Genomic DNA, 24,186 nt, shown 5'->3' on the forward strand with positions numbered 1-24,186 from the left:
TTTTATTTATTTGAGAAAGAGAGCGCATGCGCACAAGCTGGAGGAGGGGTAGAGGGAGAGGAGAAGCAGGCTCCCCGCTGAGCAGGGAGACCAGATTGTAGTCTCAAGCCTTCTTGAATCACTACAGGTCTCCCTCCAGATCTTCTAAATGAAGATTTCTATGTGCGGAACATAGGAATTTGTTTTTTAACAAGGTCCTTGGTGTTTCTTATGTGTTCAGGAACCAGTGGAATAGTGTATAGAGAGGAACAATCAAAAGATTCAGGATTGAGCCCTAAGATGGACTATCTTTAAATGTGGGAGGAAAAAAGTGAAGCCCCAGATTGAGATAGGGAATGCTATGTGGCAGGTACCAGGGAGACAATCTCAGTTTTGAAGGGGAGCCAAAATTGCAGCTCTCCTTGACTGGTCCATTGCTCTACTTGTGCTGCCATAACAAAATACTACAGACTACATCAACAGGAATTTCTTTTCCCATAGTTCTGGAGACGAGAAAGTCCAAGATCAAGGCTTCAGCAATATTCGGTTTCCAGCGAGAACTCTTCTGGCTTCAGATGGCCACATTCTTGCTGCACCCTCACACCCTCACATGGCCTTTCCTTTCAGGTGCATGGGGAGGAGAGAGAGATCTTTCATTCTTCTTGTAAGGCCACCAGTCCTACCAGATTAGGACTCTACCCTTATGACTTCATTGAACTTTAATTACCTCCTAAAGATACTATCTATAAATGCAGTTACATTGAGGGTTTTGGGACAAAAGATATGGAAACTATGTTTTAATGAATAGAGGGGTGCCTGAGTGGCTCAGTCGTTGAGCATCTGCCTTCGACTCAGGTCATGATCCCAGGGTCCTGGGATTGAGCCCTGCATTGGGCTCCCTGCTCTGCGGAAAGCCTGCTTCTCCTTCTCCCACTCCTCCTGCTTGTGTTCCCTCTCTCGCTGTGTCTCTCTCTGTCAAATAAATAAGTAAAAAATCTTTAAAAAAATAAATTCTGAATAGAAAGAGGGTCAGATATTAGTGACTCACAAATGGTTTTATATTTATATTCCTATTAAATGGTAACCTTTTGTACACCTAATTTGAATATCTGTCCTCACAACAAAAACCAATTATGTATTTCTATAACCTTGGTAAAAATCTCATGCAGATTCAATCAAACTAAGCACCCTGTTTCACCCTGAACTTTGCTTTGTAGTCTAAAAGAACAAGAATTCAGTAGTGATGTGATGATACTCTTGGATCACATTACGTCAAACTGGTTCTCTTCATTGATAAAGGGAAACACCAATTGCTACAGACTGAACTGTATTCCTCCAAAATTCATTTATTGAGACTCTAACCCTCAATGTAACTGTATTTAGGTCTCATTTTGCTTTTTAAATTCTCTAATAAACTCAATATTTTGGTTTTATAGACATGGAAGGCAAGCTGTATAGACATGGATAAGAAGCCCACACAAGGGGGCGCCTGGGTGGCTCAGTCGGTTAAGCACCTGCCTTGGGCTTGGGTCCTGATCCCGGGGTCCTGGGATTGAACCCTGCGCCCAGATCCCTGCTCAGTGGGGAATCTGCTTCTCCCTCTCCCCCTGCTCTTGCTCTCTCTCTCATATAAATAAATAAATAAAATTAAAAAAAAAAAAAAGAAGTCTGCACAAGTCCCAAAGATGCCTGGACCGCCAGAAACAGAGGGAGGAATTTTACTTGGTTTAAGACCAAGTAAAATTCTTCTGAATATTTTCATGTATGCTTTAGAAATTACTGTGTTTCTCTTTCACTTGTTGTTAATATTTGAGAGGATAATTGTGTAACATTTTATATCAATCAAGATCAACACAAAAGAAAAAAGAAAAGCAAAACCTAAGCCACCACTGATCCTAATATAGATCATCAACATCTTATTCTTCAGATGGCTATGTGTTTTCTTCTTCATCATGATCTTAAGGAAGCCATATGGATTCAAGTAGTGAAGAGGGTATGTTTATTATCTTGTTAAGGTTTTTCCATTTATAAATTAGATAATTTAGAAAAATTCGTTAAAACTCCTCCATAACTTCTGTTTATTAACAAATTTCATTGAGAATACCCACTATGTACCAGGCATAATGGTAACCATGGTATAGTCCCTTTGGCCAAGGAAATTTTATTATATTGAGCAATAAAGACAAAGAAGTAGTCCACCGCAATGCAAATGAATGCTATGACTTGGTATGCATGTGTTAGAGGACAAGGAAAGGCTTTGGAGAAGAAAATGGTGTCTAAATTGAAATCTGGAGGATGATTAGGCATTTTCCAGACAGCCAGGAAAGTGGAATTCAGGAAGATTTGTTATAGGCTAAAGGAATTGCATGTGCTAACTACTGTTGACATTTGGGTTCCTGATTCTTTCTCAAGTAATATGCTAACACTTGTATTTCTTGACTTATCAGTGGACTAATCAGAGTTCCTAGTTGTAAGCAAAGGAAACAGACTCCGGCTTATGTAAATAGGAAAGGGATATATTGAACGGATATTGAGTAACTCACAGAAATGCCAAGAAACCCCGTGAATGAATCTCTGAATATAGCTAGGACCAAAGTAAAACTTGGCAGCTAGAGCCATGGGCAAAGGCATGCCACAAAGCCCAGCCTGGTAAGGGCACACCAGGGCACACCAGCACCACTCCCGAGGCTGACCGCCTCTGTTTGCGTTGCCGTGGTCACCAGTGCCCCACTCTGTCACTGCCACTAGACCACCTCCGCTGCCGAATGGACTCTTCACCGTCTCTGCTTTTTTGTGCCATTAGCTCCTAGCAGGGGTTGACTGAGCCTCAATCACATGCCCGTGTGCTACCTGCTTAGGAAACTGGGAAAGCAAGCATTGGCCTTGTCAGCATGGATGGCAGGAGGCGTGCAGAGGAATATTCACCAAACATAGAAAGGAGAATCAGATACAGGGCAGGAAAAATAGTTAAAATAAAACAAAGGTTCACATTCAACTCTAGACAATATGTGTTGATTAGTTCACTTTAAATTGTTCCTTCGTCTCACTTACTTTATCCTGTCAGTGTTTGTTACTTGTGTTATAATTAGTTTTTCTTTTTGCTAATTTGGCATCACTAATATTATACTTGCAATTCTACTTTTTGTTCCGTTAACTATAGTCAGTTATTTTACTCTTTTTTTCTATAGATACCCCTACACTTTCCTCCATCTTTTCTCCTTACTGTCTTTTTTTTTTTTTTAAATTTTTTTTTTTTTTGAGGGAGAGACAGCACAAGCCAGGGGGGGCAACAGAGGGGGAGGGAGAAGTAGGCTCCCCGCTGAGCAGGGATCCTGACGCGGGGCTGGAGCCCAGGACCCTGGGATTATGACCTGAGCCAAAGGCAGACGCTTAACTGACTGAGCCACCCAGGCGCCCCAGTTGGGCAGTTTTAACCTGGGGTCTTTCATGGGGCTGTAGTCATCTGAAGAGCACGTGCTCCAGGGCTGGATGACCAAGAGGGCTCCCCCCTGTGGATGGTAGTGGAAACTGACCAGGAGCTGGGAGCTCTTCTTTGGCGGTCAAGTCTACAGGTGCCCTGGCCAGGACACTTGAGTTTTCAAGCCTGGTGGCTGAGTTCTGACAGGGGCGTTCCAAGAGCAAGCATTCCAGGCAGAAGCTGTAAGGCTTGCTTTAACCTACCTTTGGAAGCTCCAGAATGTCATGTTTGCTTTGTTCTATTGATCAAGCAAGTCACTCTAGTCAGCCTACTTTCAAGGGGAGGGGACTTAAGACTCCATTTCTTTTCTTTTTTTTTTTTTTTAAAGATTTTATTTATTTATTTGAGAGAGAGAAAGAGAGAGAGAGAGCTTGAGAGGGGTAGGGTCAGAGGGAGAAGCAGACTCCCCGCTGAGCAGGGAGCCCGATGCGGAACTCGATCCCGGGACTCCAGGATCATGACCTGAGCAGAAGGCAGTCGCTTAACCAACTGAACCACCCAGGCGTCCCAAGACTCCATTTCTTGATGGGGTGTGACAAGAACACAGGTGTTATGGCTGTGACCATCTTTGGAAAATACAACCAAAAGATGTCGACCCCTGACCCTTCTGCTTCCCATGTCCTCTTTCCTGCTTTGTTTTTTAAGTCTCTAAGAGTACATAATCAGTAGTACTGTATTTGTTGCCAGTGATAAAAGTCGAGCTCTCAAGGAAAAATCAAAATTTTGGTAAATTTGTATACACTCCTCATTTTCCTTCTTTTTCTTACATCAGGAATTTAACAGCTTTCCCAAACTTAAGGACTTTTCTGATGAGATTAGTAGTGATGTTAATGAATATGAATTTTTTATATTGTATAATTAAGTGAGTTAACTTTTGGAAGATCTGCATAATTTAATAGACCAATATTTTTCAGATAATCAATGCATGATGTTACAAAATCATGAATAGGTGAAAGCCACTTAAAGTGCAAGGCTGACTAATGGATTTTAGTGTAACAGAGTATGAAAATCATTAATATGATTTCAGATTCCACATTGCAGCTAACTCTGTTTTGATCTCTGAATTGTCAGTAATTTTTTTTAAATTGTGGTAAATGTACATAATGTGAAATTTACCATTTTAACCATTTTTTAAAGTGTGCAGTTGAGTGGCATTAGGTGTATTCATATTGTCGGGCAAGCATCACCCATTACATCTCCAGAACTTTTCATCATCCGCAACTGAATTTCTATATCTATTAAACAATAATTCCCATTTCCCTCTCCCAGCAGGATCTAAAAAAACTATTAAAATACTTTTCCCTTTTCTAAGTGCATATCTGTGGGAGGCTGGATTTTCTTTAGATACTTCAGTTAAAACAACTTGTCACAACAGATTGAATGCAGAAGCAGATATAAGTGGTCATATGTATTAGTTTCCCATTACTATATAGCAAATAACCACAACCATAGTAGCTTAACACACTCCCATTTATATCAGTTTCTATGGGTCAGGAGTCTGGGTTCAGATGGGATCCTCGGGGTCTTTGCACAAGGTCTCACAGGCTAGAATTAAGATGTTGGCCAGGGGTTCAGTTTCACCTGAGGTTCAGGGGTCCTTGTCCAAGGGCACTGCTTGTTGGCAGAATTCAGTGTCTTGGAGTCGTAGCACCAATGTCCCTGTGTTCTGGCTAGCTGTTGGCCAGGGGCTGCTCTCGGCAACTCACGGGTCCCATCCCTGCCATATGACAACATCAGTCCTTGTTTTCCATCACATTGTGGCTTACTTCTCCAAAGCCAGCAGGAAAATCCCACTCTAGTCTGCTACGATGGAGTCTTATATAATGTAACGTAATCCTAGGAGTGACTCTATCATCACCTTTGCCAGATTCTTTTGGCGAGAAGCAAGTCATGGGTTCTCCTTCACTCCCCAGACTCACTGAGGTCATCTTAGGGTGTGTCCACTCCAGACATTACGGATGTACAAAAACATAAAACGATGTCACTCTTCTCACTATTCAATATATATAAATTAAGTAAATATGTACATATATAATTAAAAATGTGTTATTCATGTTTATGTGTAATGGGTTTCTAGCTGTTATTTTAAATGAATTGGTAAAGATTGAATTTTCCAATTTTACTTTCTAATACAGTAAATATTGATGGTTATAACGCTTATAAACAATAGGTCTTCGGGCTCCTTAATAAATTTTATGAGTACGAAGTGTCCTGAGACCAAAAATATGAGAACTGTTAATATAATAAATCCTAATGGCAAACAGATTATAAACGACAAACAGTTGGCATTTTCCAAATGCTTTCTGTGACTCAAAGAAACACATTTCACATTGTGACCTAGTATACATATACATACACACATACACACATTCATGGATATAGAACCAAGGCAAAAGTTTCCTGAAGTAATATTTATCCTTATCTGCCGTACACACTGATATTTTCTACTCTATTGCTTTTCTTTTAAAAATTCCTAGTCATAATCTGGGCTGCCTGGGTACTCAGCCGGTTAAGCTCCTGACTCTTATTTTGGCTCAGGTCATGATCTCAGGGTCCTAGGATTGAGCCCTGCATCAGGCTCTGTGCTCAGTGGGAAGTCTGCTTGGGATTCTCTTGCTCTGCCCCTCCCTATGCCCCCTTACGCTCTCTCTCTAAAATGAATAAATCTTTAAAAAAGAAAAAAATTCCTAGTCATAATCCAATACATGGATTTCATGAAGCACTCAATAGGTTAGGACCTGAAGTCTAAAAATCCTGGCTTATCATAGAGCTGCTTGAAAAACATTTAAAAATACAGTTTTTCAGGGCTAAGTACTATTTCCACCTAAGTGAATAGGAAAGGGAAAGAAAAGAGTGAATCTACATTTCTCCTCCCTTGAAGCACTCTTGTGATATTTATCTGGGGATTACCCGATTCTGGCCATGGAAGGACTGAGTCATGAGAGTACATATTCTGGGTTATTCCACATTAGACAGTTATCCTAAGCAGAAATGTCTCCAAGCAAAGAGAAGGCATTCCTGAAATGCCCAGCACGATGCTTCTGGCAGCTGTGAGTGTGATAGGCTGTTCTTAGAGGACAGGATTTTATCGGAAGAGAAGCAATTTTCCAGGAATCCAGAGAACTAGGTGCAAGTCACTGCTGGGGAGGTGGGGAGGCCTTTGTAACTGATGAGAAGGAGGTTCAAATTCTAATATACCAGTTACTTTTTTTATGACCTTAGAAAAGTCACCAACTACCTAAACCCCCACCTCTTTCTCTCTAGAGTGGGGATAAAAATACCTGCTTTGCCGTGTTGTTTGTGTGGGTAAAATGAGGCAATGTGTGCACCATGCTCAGCATGAGCCTGGCACACATAGTGTTCTAAGATGGCAGGTCCTTTTCTTGCCAGTGATTTGCTCTTTGATGTTGGGCACACTGGAAAAGGTGCTGCTGCCTCATCTACGTCCCAGGGTAAGTGTGGAAGCCAATGAAGAAAAATGGATCGCAGGACAGCAATGTGATGTGATGTGCTGTTAGATGGGAAGGAGGTGCCCAGAATGGAGCCTGGGGAATCAGCCTGCCCCATGGGGACAGCCGCTGAGGACACAGAAGGCAGGGGAGCGGGTAGAAAGCAAGAGTGTACGAAGCAAGGTGCCTCTGAGCATGGAGAGAGGGGCTCAGAGTAATCCCCTTGCGGTTCCAGGAGCTGTATATGCCTCAATCTCAGTGAATCCCCACAACACCAGCGTCAGGTAAATATTATTACTCAACTGAGAAAACTGAGACTCAACAAGGTTAAATAACTGGGCCCAGGTCACAGAAAAGGAGAGGATGTGATGTGGCAGCAGCAGCTGCTGCCCGGGCCAAGAGCCATCCTGGGCAGACTTGTGGTTGGAGGGGAGAGGTGGGCTGGCTGTGGCTCGGGAAGACCAGCCCGCCGCTTCCCCTGCCCCGGGGAGCCGACAGCCCACAGGATGACTCTCTGGCTGAGCCTCCCATGACCACCAGGGGGCGCTCACTGGCCCTTCTGCAAAGGAGACCCCTCTTGGTTCTCAGGACGGGCTTTGGTCTGAGGACTGCTTTAGCGCCCAGTGGATCAGAGTGTCACCAGTGATGGCACCTCCCCTCCCACTCACCTTTGCCAGCTGCCTCGTGGTCTTGCCTACCCCTCCACTTACTGGATTCCAACTCTCTGTCTCTCTCTTATACATACATACACACACTCAGCCTCATGAATAGTTTCTACAACAGATGCCAGATAATTGTCATCTACCGAATGGTATTCCTCCAGGTTTATACAAAACAGCTCAGAATCCATCATTCTCTCCATCTTTCCAGTTGCTATAAAATGGTATTTTCAGCATTCTGTAAAAGATACATCTCATCTGCAAGCATCTCCTGAACACTGCTAAGCAAAGATGATAAACATCTATGTGACAGTCTTGCAATCAGCCGTCTCTAACATAACATAAGGCCAATATAATAGCTCTAAAGTGCATTCATCTTCTATTGAAATGAAATTATTTAGTCACATATTAGATTCAAGTAGATTCAGATGTGACGAGAGAATTTCCTGAGTTCCCCCGCAAAGAGTAAACTAAAACAGTGGTTCTCAGCCTTGTCTGCACAATGGACTCACCTGGAGTGATTTAGAAAACCTATGCCTGAGTTAAAAAAAAAAAAAAAGGGAAAGAAAACCTATGCCTGAGACCCATCCTGAGTTTCTGATTTATTGAGTGTGGGATGCAGCTGGGCACTGGAATAAAAGCTCCCCCGATGATCTAATGTGCGGCCAAGGCTGAGAACCACAGATCTGAAATATTAGGGCAATCAGGTTCAAGAGCAATGATTAAAGAACTGGGTCTGGATATCCCAGAGGAAGTACGGTGACAAATGATCTTCAGTGTGCCCTGTCGACTTTCCATTATCTGTACTAATTGAAAGGAAGACTGTCACAAGCAACTGTCAGATCTTAAATTTGAAAGTTCCTTTTTAGTTTGCAATGCATTTGATCTTATTTTAACCTCACCACAGCCTGGGAGGTAGACAGCATAGCTATGCTTATCTGATAGATGAGGAACAGGAGCCTTAGAGAAGTGAGGGATTTGCAAAGTTGGAAGTGGGAGAACCATTTTGTGAAAACTATAACCCAGAATTTCTAGCAGCCCCAAAGTCCCAACAGTTTTATCCACACTGTTAAACTCTCCCCCACCCACCGAGGTAGAGCAAAATCTGTTCACGAGTCAAAGATAGGAAACCTTTTAAGAGCAGATGGAGTGGCAGAGAGAAAACCAACCAAAATGAAAAGTTCCTCAGCAGATTACAGTGAACATGTCTTCATCTCAGGGACTATGAGAAGAAGTTGCTGCTTTATTTTTTCCTCTCTATATCTACATCTAGGCTGAAGATTGATACGGCAACAGAAGGTTAGACTGTCAAGGGAACTTTCTAGGTTTCTCATCCATGTGACCTTCAGCTGGAGTCTTATATGTGGCCCTTGAAGCAAAAATAAAGGGGGTGAGCCTCTGTGAATTACCTCAATGTGGAAGTGAAGGCGATATTTAGTTCTTTGAAAGAGCTAAGATGATATTACAATAGTAATAGGGAGAATAATTTTAATATTAAGCTATTCAGATTTTCAAAGAATACATCTTTGGAAACTGAGATTTTAGGTTGCTCTCTTATTCAGAACTAGAGTAAACTTTGGCAGCTGTTTTGTTTTGTTTTGTTTGTGGGGCCATGTGTGTATTTCCCATCCACTTTCCTCCTTCACTGCATGTGGTCCTAGTGGGGCTCCAGGCCCTTAGATGGGCTTGAGGTCCGCCAGCAGTAGTAACTGGTCCAAGGGTGGCTTGCATCCCATGCAGGGGTAATCACAGTATGTGCTGGGTACAGATCGGAAACCCTAGCATCTGCAAAGAGAACCCCCAGATCTTGATGGTTTACCAAATAGAGGTGTATTTGTAATTCACTCTAAGTCCAGTGTGGCCCTCCATGGAGTCATTCAGGGACCCAGGCTCCTTTCATGTTGTGGCTCCATTCTCTTTCTGGACCTCAGAGTCTGCTCTATTCAGCCAGCAAATGGAGAAAGAGAATAGGAAAATCACTTTTGGGAGGTTTCTATGGGCTAGGCCAGAAGCAGAGACTTTCATATCTGCTCACATTTGCCAAACTCATTCACATGGCCACTCCAGAGGCAGGGGAGGCTGGAATGCCATCTAGTTGTGATCCCAAGAGAAGGAGGAAGCAGTTTTGGTGACTGACCAGCCAAGCTCTGCCAAAAGGCCTTTCTCTGGGATTGGTATAGGGATGTTGGGAGGGCCAACCTGGGGTCCTACCAGCCTGCATCTACCACTCTAGAAGACAAGTAAACCACCACACAGATGGAGGCAGAGCCAGGAGCTGGAGCAAGAAAGAGAGAAGGGGAGAGAGAGAGAAAAGAAGGGGAAGGAAGAAAGGAGGGGGGGCATGGGAGGAGGAGGAGATGGGGAGGGGAGGTGAGAGCACATTCACTGTATGAGCAGCTTTGGGTAGTAACAACCCTGGACTCCCAACTATGGGTGCCATCAGGAACAGCCACATGAGTGCCAAAGTAAATTTGGAGCCCCTTGTTAAAAGGTTATTAAGAGTTTCAAGACAGGGGCGCCTGGTGGCTCAGTCAGTTAAGCGTCTGCCTTCAGCTCAGGTCATGATCCCGGGGTCCTGGGATTGAGCCCTGCGTCAGGCTCCCTGCTCAGTGGGGAGTCTGCTTCTCCCTCTCCTCCCTGCTTGTGATCTCTCTCACTATCTCTGTCTCTCTCTCTCAAATAAATAAAACCTTGAAAAAAAAAAAAGTTTCAAGACAGCCATAGCAAAGCATTAAACCAAGTATGGGCTGTTCTGGGTGTGGGGCCCTGTGTGACTTTAGAGGTAGTGAAGCCGACCCCGGGGGTCACAAATGTCCTTTGGTCTTTCTGCCAATCTGATCTGGGTTTCTCTCACCACCAACTAAAACTCCTGGTGAATACAACAACATTGCCCTAGACCCTGTCCCCAAGAGGTTGTAAACCCTCCACTTTTGTAAGTGATAATAAATCTGCAGTGTGTTTACAAGTCCTGGCATGGAGTTCTGTATACAGTGGATGTCAATAAGGATTGATTAAGTCAGTTTTTCCTGGAGGCAGGAATCAGGACCAGCCTGAGCTCTGGAGGTTCGTTCTGGTTGTAGGACCCTATGAATCGGCCTAGAGATGTACATGTCTTTTGGCAAGAGATAAGTCCCCCCAAGATTTCGTAGTATACTTTTGTTCTTTGTAAACTAAATCCCATTTTCAGTACTTACCCCTTAAGGAACTTCATGGGGAATTATTTTGTTGGGCCAAGAACTGTTCCTTTCAAAAGTGCAGAGTCTCTGAAATTGAATTTGCTTAAAGTGAGGTGTGTGCATGCTGTCCCCTAACCCCCTGCTCTCAGTTCCACGATTAATGCCTGCTCCGAGGAGCAGAAGCTTCCAACCCCTCTGCATACCACCCAGCCCTCACCACCAGACAAAAGCAAGAAGGTTTCACAGAAAAAAGGGGTGAATCACCCACGTACCCCTATCTCTGGACCCTGACAGACTTGATTGGAGTTACGCGGCGCTCTGTGGTTTACCTTAGGGAGAGCTTTCCCCTTGTTGGTTTCTGAGTCACCTTCTGAATCCCAGAAAGAATTAATTTAAGCATTTACTTGGTCTAGGCCTGAGCACTTAGGGAAAGTACGGTCTTTCCAGAGTCCTTCTGCCTCTGTCTCTTCCCAGAGAACCTGTTTCTAGTAAGGTCAAAATGCTAAGTAGAAGTGTCTCCCTCAGGGCCTACACTGAACAAGGAAAGGCACGGGCAGAAGAAGGGATGATAGCCATCTGGGTTCATTTCGAGACCACACACACTTGGGTCATTTTGACCAAACATGCCCTTGGGAAATCCTACCTCCTCCAGGCAGCCTTCCAGAGTAATTCAGAGAAGAGCCAAAAGCTCGGTTTTGTTTTATCCAGCTAGAACCCTTAGGTAACCGCACCCCTGCCCCATCTCCTTTACAGTTACTACACATACTTGATGAATAAATGAATGAATGAATTCTTAAGGAGTGTATTGACCACATACAAAGTGCCAGGCATATTCTGGGAGATACACACTCAAATCAGACATGGACCCTGGCCTCGTAGAACTGAATCCAATGAATGATGTGGATAAATCCTAAATGCCTCAGTGTTCATTCATTCGTGGTGTCTTCAGCTCCACTGTGTCCCTGCCCTCTAAGTTGGTGTCCACATGCACCTATCCATTAAGCACATTTGTAAAGTGCCTACTCTGTGCCCAGAAGGTAGAGACTCAGAGATGAAAGACCTGGTTCCTGCGCTGAAGGATTTCACAGACCATTGGAGGCAGCCGAATGGCCCGGAGGGGGAAGGAGTGACCAGAAACACCACCTAAGTTTACATCCCTGTGTGAGAGGTACAGTGGTGAGGCTTAGTAGTGTGGTTCTGAGAGGGGATCCAGATCCTTATCTGGAACGCTGACAAGCAGTGAGACAAGTGAAAGGAGCCCTGACTTCCAGGTCTAGGCGGGGCCCCTTGCTTATCACCTGAGACCAAACAGAATGCACCTCGCCTGACAGTCAAGATCACAAGGAGATCAAGTGGATCAAGTGCAAAGGACCATTCAAATGTTAATAAAGGAATTTTCTTTTTCTTTTTTTTTTTTTAAAGATTTTATTTATTTGTCAGAGAGAGGTAGCGAGCACAAGCAGGGGGGAGTCAGGCTGAGGGAGGAGACTTCCCACTGAGCAAGGAGCCCGATGCGGAACTCCGTCCCAGGACCCTGGGATCATGACCTGCACTGAAGGCATACGCTTAACCAACTGAGCCACCCAGGCATCCCAATAAAGGAATTTTTTAAAAATGTTTTATTTATTTATTCATGAGAGTCAGAGAGAGAGAGAGAGAGAGGCAGAGGCAGAGGGAGAAGCAGGTTCCCCGCCTAGCAGGGAGCCTGATGCGGGACTCAATCCCAGGACCCTGGGATCATGACCTGAGCCAAAGGCAGACGCTTAACCATCTGAGGCACCCAGGTGCCCTAATAAAGGAATTTCTTGAAGGCAGAGCCATTTCTGTCCTTAGCAATATTGTTGGCCTGGCTTATGTGGATAAGAGATGTATTTCTCCAGTCCCTTTTACACTTCAGAGCAGTATCTTTGCCCAGCACCTTGATTTCTTTTCTACTAAGGACAGGAGAACCTCAACTAGATCTCCTCTGCCCTGTGTTCTGGAGCCTGGACACTTAGGGAGAGCCTAGCAGAGGCCCGCAGCCCGGAGTAGGGGCCAGAAGTTGAATCTAAGCTGTGAACCTCTGGACTCAGCTACACAGAGGGGAATAGCTTGTTCCTGGGAATGGAATTCTCAGCACACCAAATCCTAGCTGGGAGGGGAGACGGGGCTGGAGAACTTCCAAGTTTGCCTGTAGGGCTTCGGGAATGTTGCATTTGTTCCAGCAAGGTAATTGTAACTGGAATGCAGCACAATCAAATGTGCTAGAAAACACTCCAAAACATGCCTGTTGGCTTATGAAGGCCTTTCTCAAGACTATAACAACTCTGGGGAATTTTTAGAAGCTTTAAAAAATCATTCTGTTATTTTTGCCTTGAGTACGATAAAGTCCTGATTTTTAGTCCATGTTTTTATTTTTAGATTAGCACCTGGCTAAATATAATAATGCTAATTTAATACTCTATGTAATAACATTCATAAAAAGAAACAGATGCCAATTTCCCCATTTAACAAATGATGCGAGGTGTTAAACTGATTTAAAATAACTATCTAAAAATGATTTGTCGATGAATAAATTTTGAAATAACATATTGTGTTATGTTGGGGAGCCCTAGGAATATTAAGACAGACTGAGATTTCACTACATGTTGAATAATGGCATCCAAAATAAACAAACTATTTTCATTACCTACTACTAGAATTCTTGAGATCCCCCCCCCCAAGTTATTTTGATACATTTTAGTGTTTTGTTTCTAAATGGCAAGGAAAGAGGAGGTTTTACGTTGCTATTTGCAAGCATGTCTCAGAAAATAAAGCCCACGGACAGGGAGAGCATTTTCATCAGATGAAAAGTCAAATGAGATATATTGCCACTATTGATTTTTAACATTACTTTTCAAGGTATTAGAGAGTCTTGGTTGGTGTGGAACAATTTTAATCAAATGAAAATAACAAGGAGCTGAATAAAGAGCATCCTTAGGCTAATTTGCAGAATTATCCTCATTTATGTGCTGTCGTTAACTTATTGCATATTAACACTAATGTTCCATAAATACCTTCTATTTAAGCAATTCTTCATTGTGAAATTAAATAAACTCTATATGACCACGTATAAAACAAATTACAAATTTCATGCCAATTTGTGGGGCTTGATTAGATCCTCAGTCAAAGAAATAAAACTGCAAAAATCACTTGTTGGGAATAGCTAGTGAAATTTGAATATGGACTAGATACTAGATGGTATTAAGGAATTACTGTTAATTTCATTGGGAGGGATAGTACAGCACTGGAGTTACACAGGAAACTTTCCTTCTTCCTTTGCAGTGCATACTGAAGGGTTCAGGGCTGAGATGTCATGCTGTCTGGGATTTATATTAAAGGACTTCACCAAAAAATAGATTAAAGCAAATATGGCAAAATGTTAATAACTACTAAGCCTTGGTGATTGGCATATAGAGGGTTCTTACACTTTTTGCTATACTTTTCTGTCTGAAAATTTTTATAATAACAAGATTTAAAGAAAAATTCCATGAAGTAAAAGAAAATGTAACCAAGGGTTCCCACCCCCACTGGCTCCCTCTAGTGGCTGGCGGTGTTGATCTGAGGGGAGGCGGACAGCCCTGCCCAGCCCTCACAGGGCTCTACCCACCCCTCCATGTGGCCAGTTGGCCACCACCACACACTTGTGGGGAGGCTCTCCAACTGCTTCGTTCTTTTATCTGTTCTTACTGGAGTTTTATAGATAGAAATTGAGGCTGACATCATTACTTCCTTTAATGACTTGAATCCAGCCAGAGGAGCAACTTCTCACAGGTTTGAGGGTCACCAGTTGGAATTCAGTGCAGTAGGACAACCCGTGTCTGAGGCTGGTGGGTTCTGTCTGTCTTGACTGAGGTGGGCAGGGAAGGCTTTCATGGATGGCCAGTGACTCCAACTTAAAAAGGAACATGCTGCTGAAAGTCTCAGATCTTCCTTTTCTTTGGGGAGGGTAGGTTCATGTAGGGTGGTGGGGAAGGAGGAAAACAGTAGATATTCTCTTTTTTTTTAAACATTTTAAAATTTAAATCCAATTAATTAACATATAATGTATTATTGATTTCAGAGGTACCAGCCTGTGATTCATCAGTCTTATATAATACCCAGTGCTCATTCCATCACATGTCCTCCTTAATGTCCATCACCTGGTTACCCCATCTCCCCACCCCCCCTCCCCTCCAGCAACCCTCAGTTTGTTTCCCATGATTAAGAGTCTCTTGTGGTTTGTCTCCCTCTCTGGTTTCATCTTGTTTTATTTTTTTCCTCTCTTCCCCTATGATCCTGTTCTGTTTCTTAAATTCCACGTTATCAGTGAGATCATATAATTGTCTTTCTCTGATTGACTTATTTCGCTTAGGATTATACCCTCTAGTTCCATCCACGTGGTTGCAAATGGCAAAATTTCATTTTTTTTGATGGCTGAGTAGTATTCCACTGTATATATATATACCACATCTTTCTCCATTCATCTGTCGATGGACATTTGGGCTCTTTCCATGGTTTGACTATTGTGGACACTGCTGCTATAAACATTGGGGTGCAGGTGCCCCTTCAGATCACTACATGTGTATCTTTGGGGTAAATACCCAGTAGTGCAATTGCTGGATCATATGGTAACTCTATTTTCAACTTCTTGAGGAACCTCCATACTGTTTTCCAGAGTGGCTGCACCAGCTTGCATTCCCACCAACAGTGTAAGAGGGTTCCCCTTTCTCCACATCCTCGCCAATATCTGTCATTTCCTGACTTGTTAATTTTAGCCATTCTGACTGGTGTGAGGTGGTATCTCATTATGGTTTTTATTTGTATTTCCCTGATCCCAAGTGATGTTGAGCATGTCTTCTTTGGAGACATGTCTGCTCATATCTTCTGCCCAATTCTTGAGTAGTTATTCTCTCAATTGACCTCCTCTGACCGCCTGCACCCCACAACTAGGTTGACGTTGACACTCCATTCCCTCAGAAAAAACACCCTGACCCCCATCCAGGGTACCCAGAAAGCTCACAGCTAGTTGATTCTATTCTAACTCCCCCCAACACTTCCGCCCCTACCAAGTGACCTGTCTGCTTACCGAGGGTCACTTCTGCTTGTCCCAAACTTGTTTACACCAGCCGTTCTTATTGGTATGACTAAAGGACACACAAGCCAATAAAACTTAAGTGTGGAGTTCTCATCAGACCATCCACACATGTCACAGAAGAATGAACATAGCTTGGCAATTGAATGAACTTTTTTTTTTATGTCTTAACATAAAATATGTAAGAAGCTTAAGGTGTATATTTTCATTTAAGTGCTTTTCAACTGCTACCGATTATGTAATGAGACAACTCCTTCATCCTGACTGTATTGGATAAGAGGTTTTCCATCATCTTATGATTTTCTGTCCAGACTTGAATGAAAATAATCCCAAACCAGATCATTAAAAAATTATTTTTTTCTACTGAGCTTGGTCAGGGAATATATGGATTTTCTTCCCCATTGACTTATCTCCTGGCATTTTATTTAGACTAATTATTAAGATCCACCTGCATTTTCTGAGCATGCACTGATAGTTGGGGACATACACCTTCCCCACCCATCCCCCTGCACCCCACTTCAGCGCAGGGTATGTGGGGAAGCCACCTGACCTTCCAGACATTGAAAAACCACATGTCTATTATCAAGGGCTGACTGTATTAGAAATAGAAGGACAGTGAAGCCTGGTAGAGAGGCTCTTCTAGAACATTTCACTTGGTTCTTTGAGGCCAGTTAGGGATTTCAGTATCACTTTCCTTGGTGTGACCAGTTACAGAAGAGACCCTGGAATCAGACCTGGACTCTCCAGAGCAGTGAGGAGGAAGGCCCTGAAGCTTCACCTCTGGAAGGAGCTGCCAGGTATTGGCCACATCCCACATGATGATACTCTTGGTGTAGGGTAAGGGCATCCTATCTCTGATCCCAGCTGCCTTAGACCTCCATGCCAATTCCATGGTCAGAGATGTGTCAGACCACAGGCAGGTGGAGACATAGCCCTTGGACCAGTCCCATCATAGCCCAGGACTCAAGGACTCAAGGGAAGAGACTTTGCCTACAGGAACAATCTCATGGCCCATGGGGATCTGGCTGCAATTTAAGGTATAAGAATCTGACCCTCTCTGAGCCTCAGTTTATTCATTTCACTAGGTGAGGAGAATGGACCTGTTGGCTTTTGTGGTCCCTTTCAGCTCTGCCTGTCCAGGGGGCGGTGACCTACCTGCAGTGGTGAAACCAGCCACCAGCAGTCACCAGCAGAGAATACACACTACCCAACAAGTCCGTCCTTACTCAGGGTGAGGGGGTGAATAGGACATCCCTGAATTGAGGGAGAGAACCCAGGTCTTGGCAAAAAGTCAGGGCAACTCTTCCCCTTCCAGACAGAAGCAGAAGATGCGGATGGGGCAGGGGTCTGTCTACCAAGACCCTGAATCTCTGCAAGGCAGGACAGGGGATGCTCCAGCTGACTTGTGGGAGGGGGGAGGGAGGGGATCGCTGTTGCTCCAAGCCCTAACCCTAAAAAAAAGTTCATTCAATCAGCCTCGCAGCTGATGGGGGAGTGCGGGCCCGGAGGGGTTGCTCCATCTTACAGGAATGTCTTGGGATGGGGCCACCTCCTGGGCCCCTTGTCAAGGGCGGGTGGGGAGGTTCCAGGACTCGGGACCAGTCACCGGCCTATCATGCCCTCCCGCAGGTGGCTCAGCTCCTGGGCAGGGGAGGGCATGGGTCAGTCCTCTTTGGGCGCCCGGAACTCGGGCATGCTCCAGGTCCGGAGCGGCGGCGGCATGTCCCGCTCCACGTCCTCCGAGATGGTCCGGATGTCACTGGTGAAGGGGGAGATGCGCGCGCGGGTCTTGAAGGTGGCCAGCACCAGGTTGCCGCGGGGCCGCAGGCTCCACTGCCGCGTCAGCTTGTGGGCCTCCTCCTCCTGCTTCATTCTCTCCAGGACCTCCTGCAGCACCGAGCGGAAGAGCTGGGACACCTCCTGCACCTGGGGCTCCTGCTCGGCCAGCAGCTGCCGGAACCTGTGCGCAGAGCAGGAGAGGTGCTGCGGGTGAGTCATGTGGTGTGGCGCAGAGCAGGTGTCTAAACCGCCTCCTGTGCACGCCCAGTGGTCACTTCCCCTTTCTGCCACCTCCTCACTCCTGACGTCAATCAGAGACCACCGCACCTCCCTATTGCTCCAGCCGGGGCTGACTTCAAATCCCCGCTCTGCTACTTCCTCTATGGGCCTCAGCTTTCTCATCTGTAAACTGGGGTCATAGCTACCATTCTGTGGGGCTTATGAGCTAAGATATGTAAAGATCCTGACATTGACCTCGGGTTATCGATGCCAGATTATCAATGCCATGACCTGGCCTTACCTGTTGGAGGCTTTCTGGCTAACCTCTCCCACCCTTCTCCCCCTGGTGGCCAGAGTGATCTCTTCGAAATGTCTGATGGTATCACTGCCCTGTGATAATCCTTCCATAGCTCTTGGCTACCTGCTGGGTGAGGTTTTCCTCTGCCTAAAATGTCTTTGCTGAGAGCTCAAAGGGAAGGATGGTTATTAGCAAGTCTACTTAATGGTTTCCTCCACCATATTGCCAGTCAGGAATTCTCACACTTTTCCGCAGTGAGACAGGAAATGTGGGGGAACAATCATGATCATATGTGTGTCCCCGACCTTCCCCTCATTTATGAGGTTTGGTTTACCAGCCTGGATTCTCTAGTCAACACCACCCCCATGACTCACTTCCTCCATCTCCCCCATCCCCAGGTGCTTCTGGAAGTAGGTACATTTTAGGGGGATTCCATAGTATGGAACAAGAGAACCTGGAGGGGGTAAGATTCTTAGCCTGGAGGAAGAAAGGAGGGAGGGGGTGAAAAAGACTACAAAATCCAATGGGGTGTGGATAGGGCTGGAGAAAGAGAGGGAGTTTAAGGAGAAGGAGTTTTAAGGAGAATTCCCAAGAAAAAAGAGGTATAATAGATGCTTACATTGGTTAAAGAGATGGGTGACTGAAGATTTGGGGGATGTTCAGATGTTTTATTGTGGATCCGTATTCCTTTACTGGTGTTTGAGAAGTGCAGATGAAGAACTTGGGTAACTTTTGAAATTATTGTTGGTTGTTGGACTACATTTCTTCGACTTCAACATGAACCCAACCAAGACTGGGTCATGTGGGTTAGAATTTTATTAAGGTTACATTTTATATTCAGGAACACTGTGGTACCCAAGCTCTAAATCTGTACATGTTCAATGCCCCAGGCCTCTGAATATACTTCACACACACACACACACACACACACACACACACACACGCACAGTCCCCTGAGGCAAATTATTATGAATGCTAGTGTGACCTATGTTAATGAAAAACTGAATTTTGGTAAGATTATCTGGAAAACCTTTCTAAGACAGTAATATAGATGATGAACTGATGAAGGAGAAAGAGCCAGCTGTGTTAAAATCCAGGGTAATGATAATCCAGGGAGAACAGAAAGCTCAAAGGCCTGGGGTTCTCTCCCATCAAAAGTCATGTGCCTCCAGGAGCTGCCTCCAGCCTCCTTCTGAACCCCTAGCTCTGGCCTGGCGTTCTGTGGGCTCTTGCAGAGTCCTCCTTCTGCCTTGCTCCTTTTAACAGATCACTGGGTCATCCAGGTGCCCTGGCTCCAGTCCTCGGGGCGTCAGGCCCCCGCCCCTGCAGCCACACGCCTGGAGCCTACCGTGCACCCGCCGGGCCCCGGGCCCGTGCAGGGGTTACCTGAGGATGGCGGGCCCACAGTAGGATGGGTGGATCTTGGCACAGACGTCTTCTAGTTGCAGCCGCTCACCAGGGCTCAGGTCGTAGGTGGGCCGGGGTGCGCTGGCCAGCCAGCTGTAGTCGACCCCGGTGCAGATCTTGCTGACTGCATTGCCGCGCTCCCACTGCTGCCTCTCGGCCTCTCGCATCTGCCCCGCCAGCTCCATCATGAGCGTCTCCAGCACCGTGTCGGCCGGCCTCCGGGAGGACAGCCTCGGGGGGGCTTCATTCCACCGAAGCCAGGGGATGAGGGACATGGCCCCCTCAGCCCCTGCTGAGACAGGGCAGGAGTGTGTCCTTCTGGGGCCCCTCTGTCGGTTAGGGTGGGGAGAGCAAGGGGGAAGGAGGAGAGCTGGGACCTGTTCCGCCCTCACAGCTGGGTGGCCCGGAGGAAGTTGCTTAACCTTTCTGAGCCATCATTTCTAATTCTGGAAGACAAGATTGGGCTGTCGTGAGAAGCAGTTGTGAATAAACTTGGGGCGCTCTAAGCACCACATAAAAGTACAATAGTCTCATGGTTTTAACGATCCCTAATGCATCCTGATGGCTGATCCCAGAGATGCTGCCTCCTGAATCCCCGCAAACTCCAAACACAGAAGGAAATATACTGTGGATGGCTGAGCACAATCTTATCCCTACAATTTAAGGGGAAAAAATACATGACTACATCTTCTGTCAACCTAAAAGGAAAACACCCTGAGTTTCTTAATGCCCCAACCTGCTGATAAAGGAAGCTTGGAATTGTATGGGGTTGACCTCAACCTGCAAAGAACACAACTTACCTACCATTCATTCATTCATTCATTCATTCATTCATTCATTCATTCAGAGCATTAATCAAGCACTGTGTACACATCTGTGGAGGAACACAAACAGGAAAGCATGTCAGGGAGGTATCAGTGGAAAGAGGTAAACAGGAGCAGTGAAGCATAGTGTGGGTACTGATGGGGAGGGGAAAGAGTGACTCCAGGGGATGAAGGGGGTCATAGAAGGCTTGTGGACAAGAGCAGGCTGAAGGGGGAATGCCGGCTTCAGACACATGGACTGATGGAAAGGGTGTCCCAGGTGGAGGACCCAGCCAAGGTACAGGAGAGACGTGTGCAAGGAGCATTGGCTGCAGGAGCAGGGACCTTAACTCATCATATTTCCACAAGGTCTTGCACAATACAGGTTTGGTGAATGGCTGACTGGATGGTGGATAGATGGATGAATGGGTGGATGGATAAATGAACTGCCGTCTCAGGCATACCCTGATGCCTGTCAGAAGTGGGTTTGTGCCTCTGACAGCAGTGAAGGTGAGGGCCACTCCTGGGCCAAAATCTGAAGTGGGTCTTCCAGAAGCCCCAACTCCCCTGTCTATGCCTTTCCCCCTCCAGGGAGCTCCCTGTTCCATGCACCAGTGGTCTCCCTGCCCAGACCTTCCAGATGCCAAGAAAAGCGATCAGATGAACTCAGTCTCAACAACATGGCCATGAGGCATGGAGACACACACATTTTCAGGCAACCCTCCCACCACCCTGTGGAGAAATGAACTGTTAATGCTGGAGGATCAGACACAAATAGGAAAAGTATTATGGGGCAGCAATAACCTTCTGGGGTGGCACCAATGAAACCTTCTCTTTACCTATGAACCACCAGTTTCTTTAGCAACCATTATATTTAGCATGTTTAAAAACTATCATCCTCCACTCAGCCTAAGCCCATCACCGGTAGGGCCTCAGATTACACCCTGACTCCCTCCCGGGAGGTTGGGAGGGAAGGACACAGACCATCAGACCCTGTTCTTGGGGTCAGGACAGTTAGGATCTTTTCTTCTCTGCCCTTAAAGCTGGGCAGTAATGTGGGGAAGGGTGGGGGATGGAGGTGGGCTGTGTTCTGTCCTGAGAGCCATGAGCACCAGGAGCCTCTGCCCAAGGCCAAGGGCTCTGGTTGAATCAGGCGGTGGGACACCTTGTAACTGAAGGTGCTACGTTTCCTACAGTAGCAGGTGTTTGTGTTTTTACAAGTACACCGGTCAGGTTGATGCTCAACAGCAGAAGAGTGAATGGTGTCATTTCAGGTGTTCATTCAAGCCCGTGAAGGGCACTCCGAGTCTGGGTGGGTTACCGGTCCCCACCGGGGCTGCCGACGGTGCTGGGCCACTCACAGCCCCACGCTCTCTCCAGTGTCCCTCCCTCCCCTGCCTGGGGACTTAACGCCAGGCTCAGCTCCTCTCTGGAAGCTTTCCGTGACACACTTTTCCTGATGTGACCACTCTCCACTTTGTCCCCTGACTGCACTCCATACAGACATTTTTCATAGCACCAGGAACACTTTATGGAGCGTGACCATCTACCTCCCCGAAGCTTGTGTGTCATATGTGGGCGAGGACTGTGCCCTATTCATGCTTCCATCCCTGGGCTGGGTAGTACTGCTGTGGTGCTTAATAAATGCCAAACAAGCGAATGAGTGAGTGAATGCACGAACAGAGGAATGAATGATGAATGCGTGCATGCATGCATGATGGTGAAAAAGCGAGCCCCACAGATCTGACCTCCCCCAAATGAGGGGGCATTTGTCAGCGGCCACGGGAAAGACAGTCTCCTCTGGCCTCCATGGCTCCACACTCTCCCGTCACTCAGAGACTGCTCCTGAGGATGAGATATTGGCTGAGCTGTGGGGTCATGAGGACATGTGGGGGATGGTTCCCGCCTCTCTACCCCACTGAGCCTCACCCTATGATGGTTCCAAACCTGGCCCAGGCCCTCCTTCCCCAGGAAGACATCTTTGGTTAACCTCCCTCAACCCCTCTACCCCAAAATGCCCCCCACCATCACCAGGCCATAGTGCACCTGCCCCTCAATCCTGGGCACCTGTCCCTTGAGCTTCACCAGCCCGGAAGATGAATGAATGAGGAAGAGACCAGTGAGGCTCGGGGAGGGATGTGACGCCTTGGGATGAATATAACCTGCCTCAGACACCCTCCGCGCTCCAAACACCCTCCACTCCCTGCCACACCCCTACTGACAGCACATGTTCCAACTAACCTGAGGCTTCCCAACCCAACCCCACTGACCATTCCCTCCTGTGGAAAGAATCTTCCCTTGGATTCCATTAAGCCACAATCTTTGGTCTAGGTCCTGCCCTGGTCTGCCTCGTGCCTCGGTCTGCCTCCTGGGACTTGCTCTCAGACCCAGTACATCCAATTCCTATTGATTCTTCTAAACTTAAATATTATAATTCTCCTAATTCTGTCCATTCTCTGTCCCTCCTTTAGTTTTGGTCTTGACCATCTGCCAGATATATTACAGCTGCTCCTAGCTGGCAACCCAGGGCTGGTCCTTCTGATCTAATCTTCACTCTGTTTTCCTTTTATTGTGATTAAAAAAAAAAAAAAGCAACATGAAATTTACCATCTGAAAGATTTTTAAGTGTACAGTATAGTAGTGTTAACTATAAGCGCATTGTTATGCAACAGATCTCTGGCACTTTTTCATCCTGCAAAGTTGAAATCCCATACCCATTGAACAGCTTCCACTCAATGATTTAGAAAGCGTGATCTTTTTCTTTTCTTTTTTTTTAAGTAGGCTCCATGCTAAGCCAGGAGCCCACTGTGGGGCTTGAACTCACAACCCTGAGATCAAATCCTGAGCTGAGATCAAGAGACAGATGCTAACCAACTGAGCCATCCAGGTGCCCTGAAAGTGGGATCCTTCTAAATCATAAGTCTGATCATGTCACCATTTTGTTTTCATTAGCTACCATAACATAGATAGAGCATGGGGTCTGTGAGCTGTGAGCCTGTCACCCCTATACCTCCCACCCCCTGCAAATTTCACTGGCTTCAAAATATCAATGGAAATCTGAAAAATTGAAATTAATAAATTAATAATTCCAAATTAAAGTTATAAAACCCCTTTCAAATTTTTATTTAAAAATAATTGTAATGTGGATTCATTTTATGATGATGTTTGATGTGATGTGGGGGTGGGGCCTCCAATAGTCAAAGTGTCTGTGGCCTGTGAAGGGCTTTAAATTGCCCTGTGTTTAAGCCTAGGGGATTTAAAGGCTTTCAGTTGTGCCTGATGTCCTTAGACCCCTTAATATGGCTTCAGGGCCCTTTATTATGTGGCTCCTGTTTATATCGTCAGCTTCATGTCTCACCAAACTTCCCCTTTCCCCCAGTCCTACACACACACACACTCGCACACTCCCTCTCTCCCAGAATGTGCCCTGCTTTCTCTTGCTTTTAGGCCTTTGCACATATCTAGAACACTCTTTTTCTTTTCTTTTACTGAGGTATAACTGACATGTAACATTATAGTAGTTTCAGGTGTACACACAGTGATTCGATATTCATATATATTGTGAAATCACCCCAATAAGTCTAGTTAATATCTATCCCCATACATGGTTACAGTTGTTTTTTCTGTGATGAGAATTTTTAAGAGGTCTACTCTCTTACCAACTTTCAAACATACAATACAATGTTATTAACTATCCCCAGGACTCCTTTATTTTACACCTGGAAGTTTGTACTTTTGGCCCTCCTGCACCCATGTCACCCCTCTTCCCACCTGCTGCCTCTGGCAACCACCAGTCTATTTTCTATCTATGAGCTCAGTTTTTTTGTTTTTGTTTTGTTTTAGGTTC

At 45.6% G+C, this 24,186-nt stretch overlaps 1 protein-coding gene across 1 annotated transcript; it reads right to left on the reverse strand.

Moving 5' to 3' along the window:
• Positions 1–17,495: 17,495 nt before the first annotated feature.
• On the reverse strand, positions 17,496–19,811 carry RD3 (RD3 regulator of GUCY2D). The gene is made up of 2 exons (XM_021682536.1): positions 19,516–19,811; positions 17,496–17,793 (listed from the first exon to the last, which is right to left on the reverse strand). The coding sequence occupies exons 1-2, from the start codon at positions 19,809–19,811 to the stop codon at positions 17,496–17,498; spliced, it is 594 nt and encodes a 197-aa protein (XP_021538211.1).
• Between the last annotated feature and the right edge of the window lie 4,375 nt (positions 19,812–24,186).

This window comes from Neomonachus schauinslandi, chromosome 6, assembly GCF_002201575.2.
Source record: "Neomonachus schauinslandi chromosome 6, ASM220157v2, whole genome shotgun sequence".
Classification (NCBI taxonomy): domain Eukaryota; kingdom Metazoa; phylum Chordata; class Mammalia; order Carnivora; family Phocidae; genus Neomonachus; species Neomonachus schauinslandi.

Bases quoted from the DNA above. Each gene is read 5' to 3' on its own strand.
- RD3 (XM_021682536.1), bottom strand. From the start codon at position 19,811: ATGTCCCTCATCCCCTGGCTTCGGTGGAATGAAGCCCCCCCGAGGCTG. The intron at 17,794-19,515 runs GTAACCCCTGCA...CTCTGCGCACAG, and splicing joins TGTGGGCCCGCCATCCTCAG to GTTCCGGCAGCTGCTGGCCG.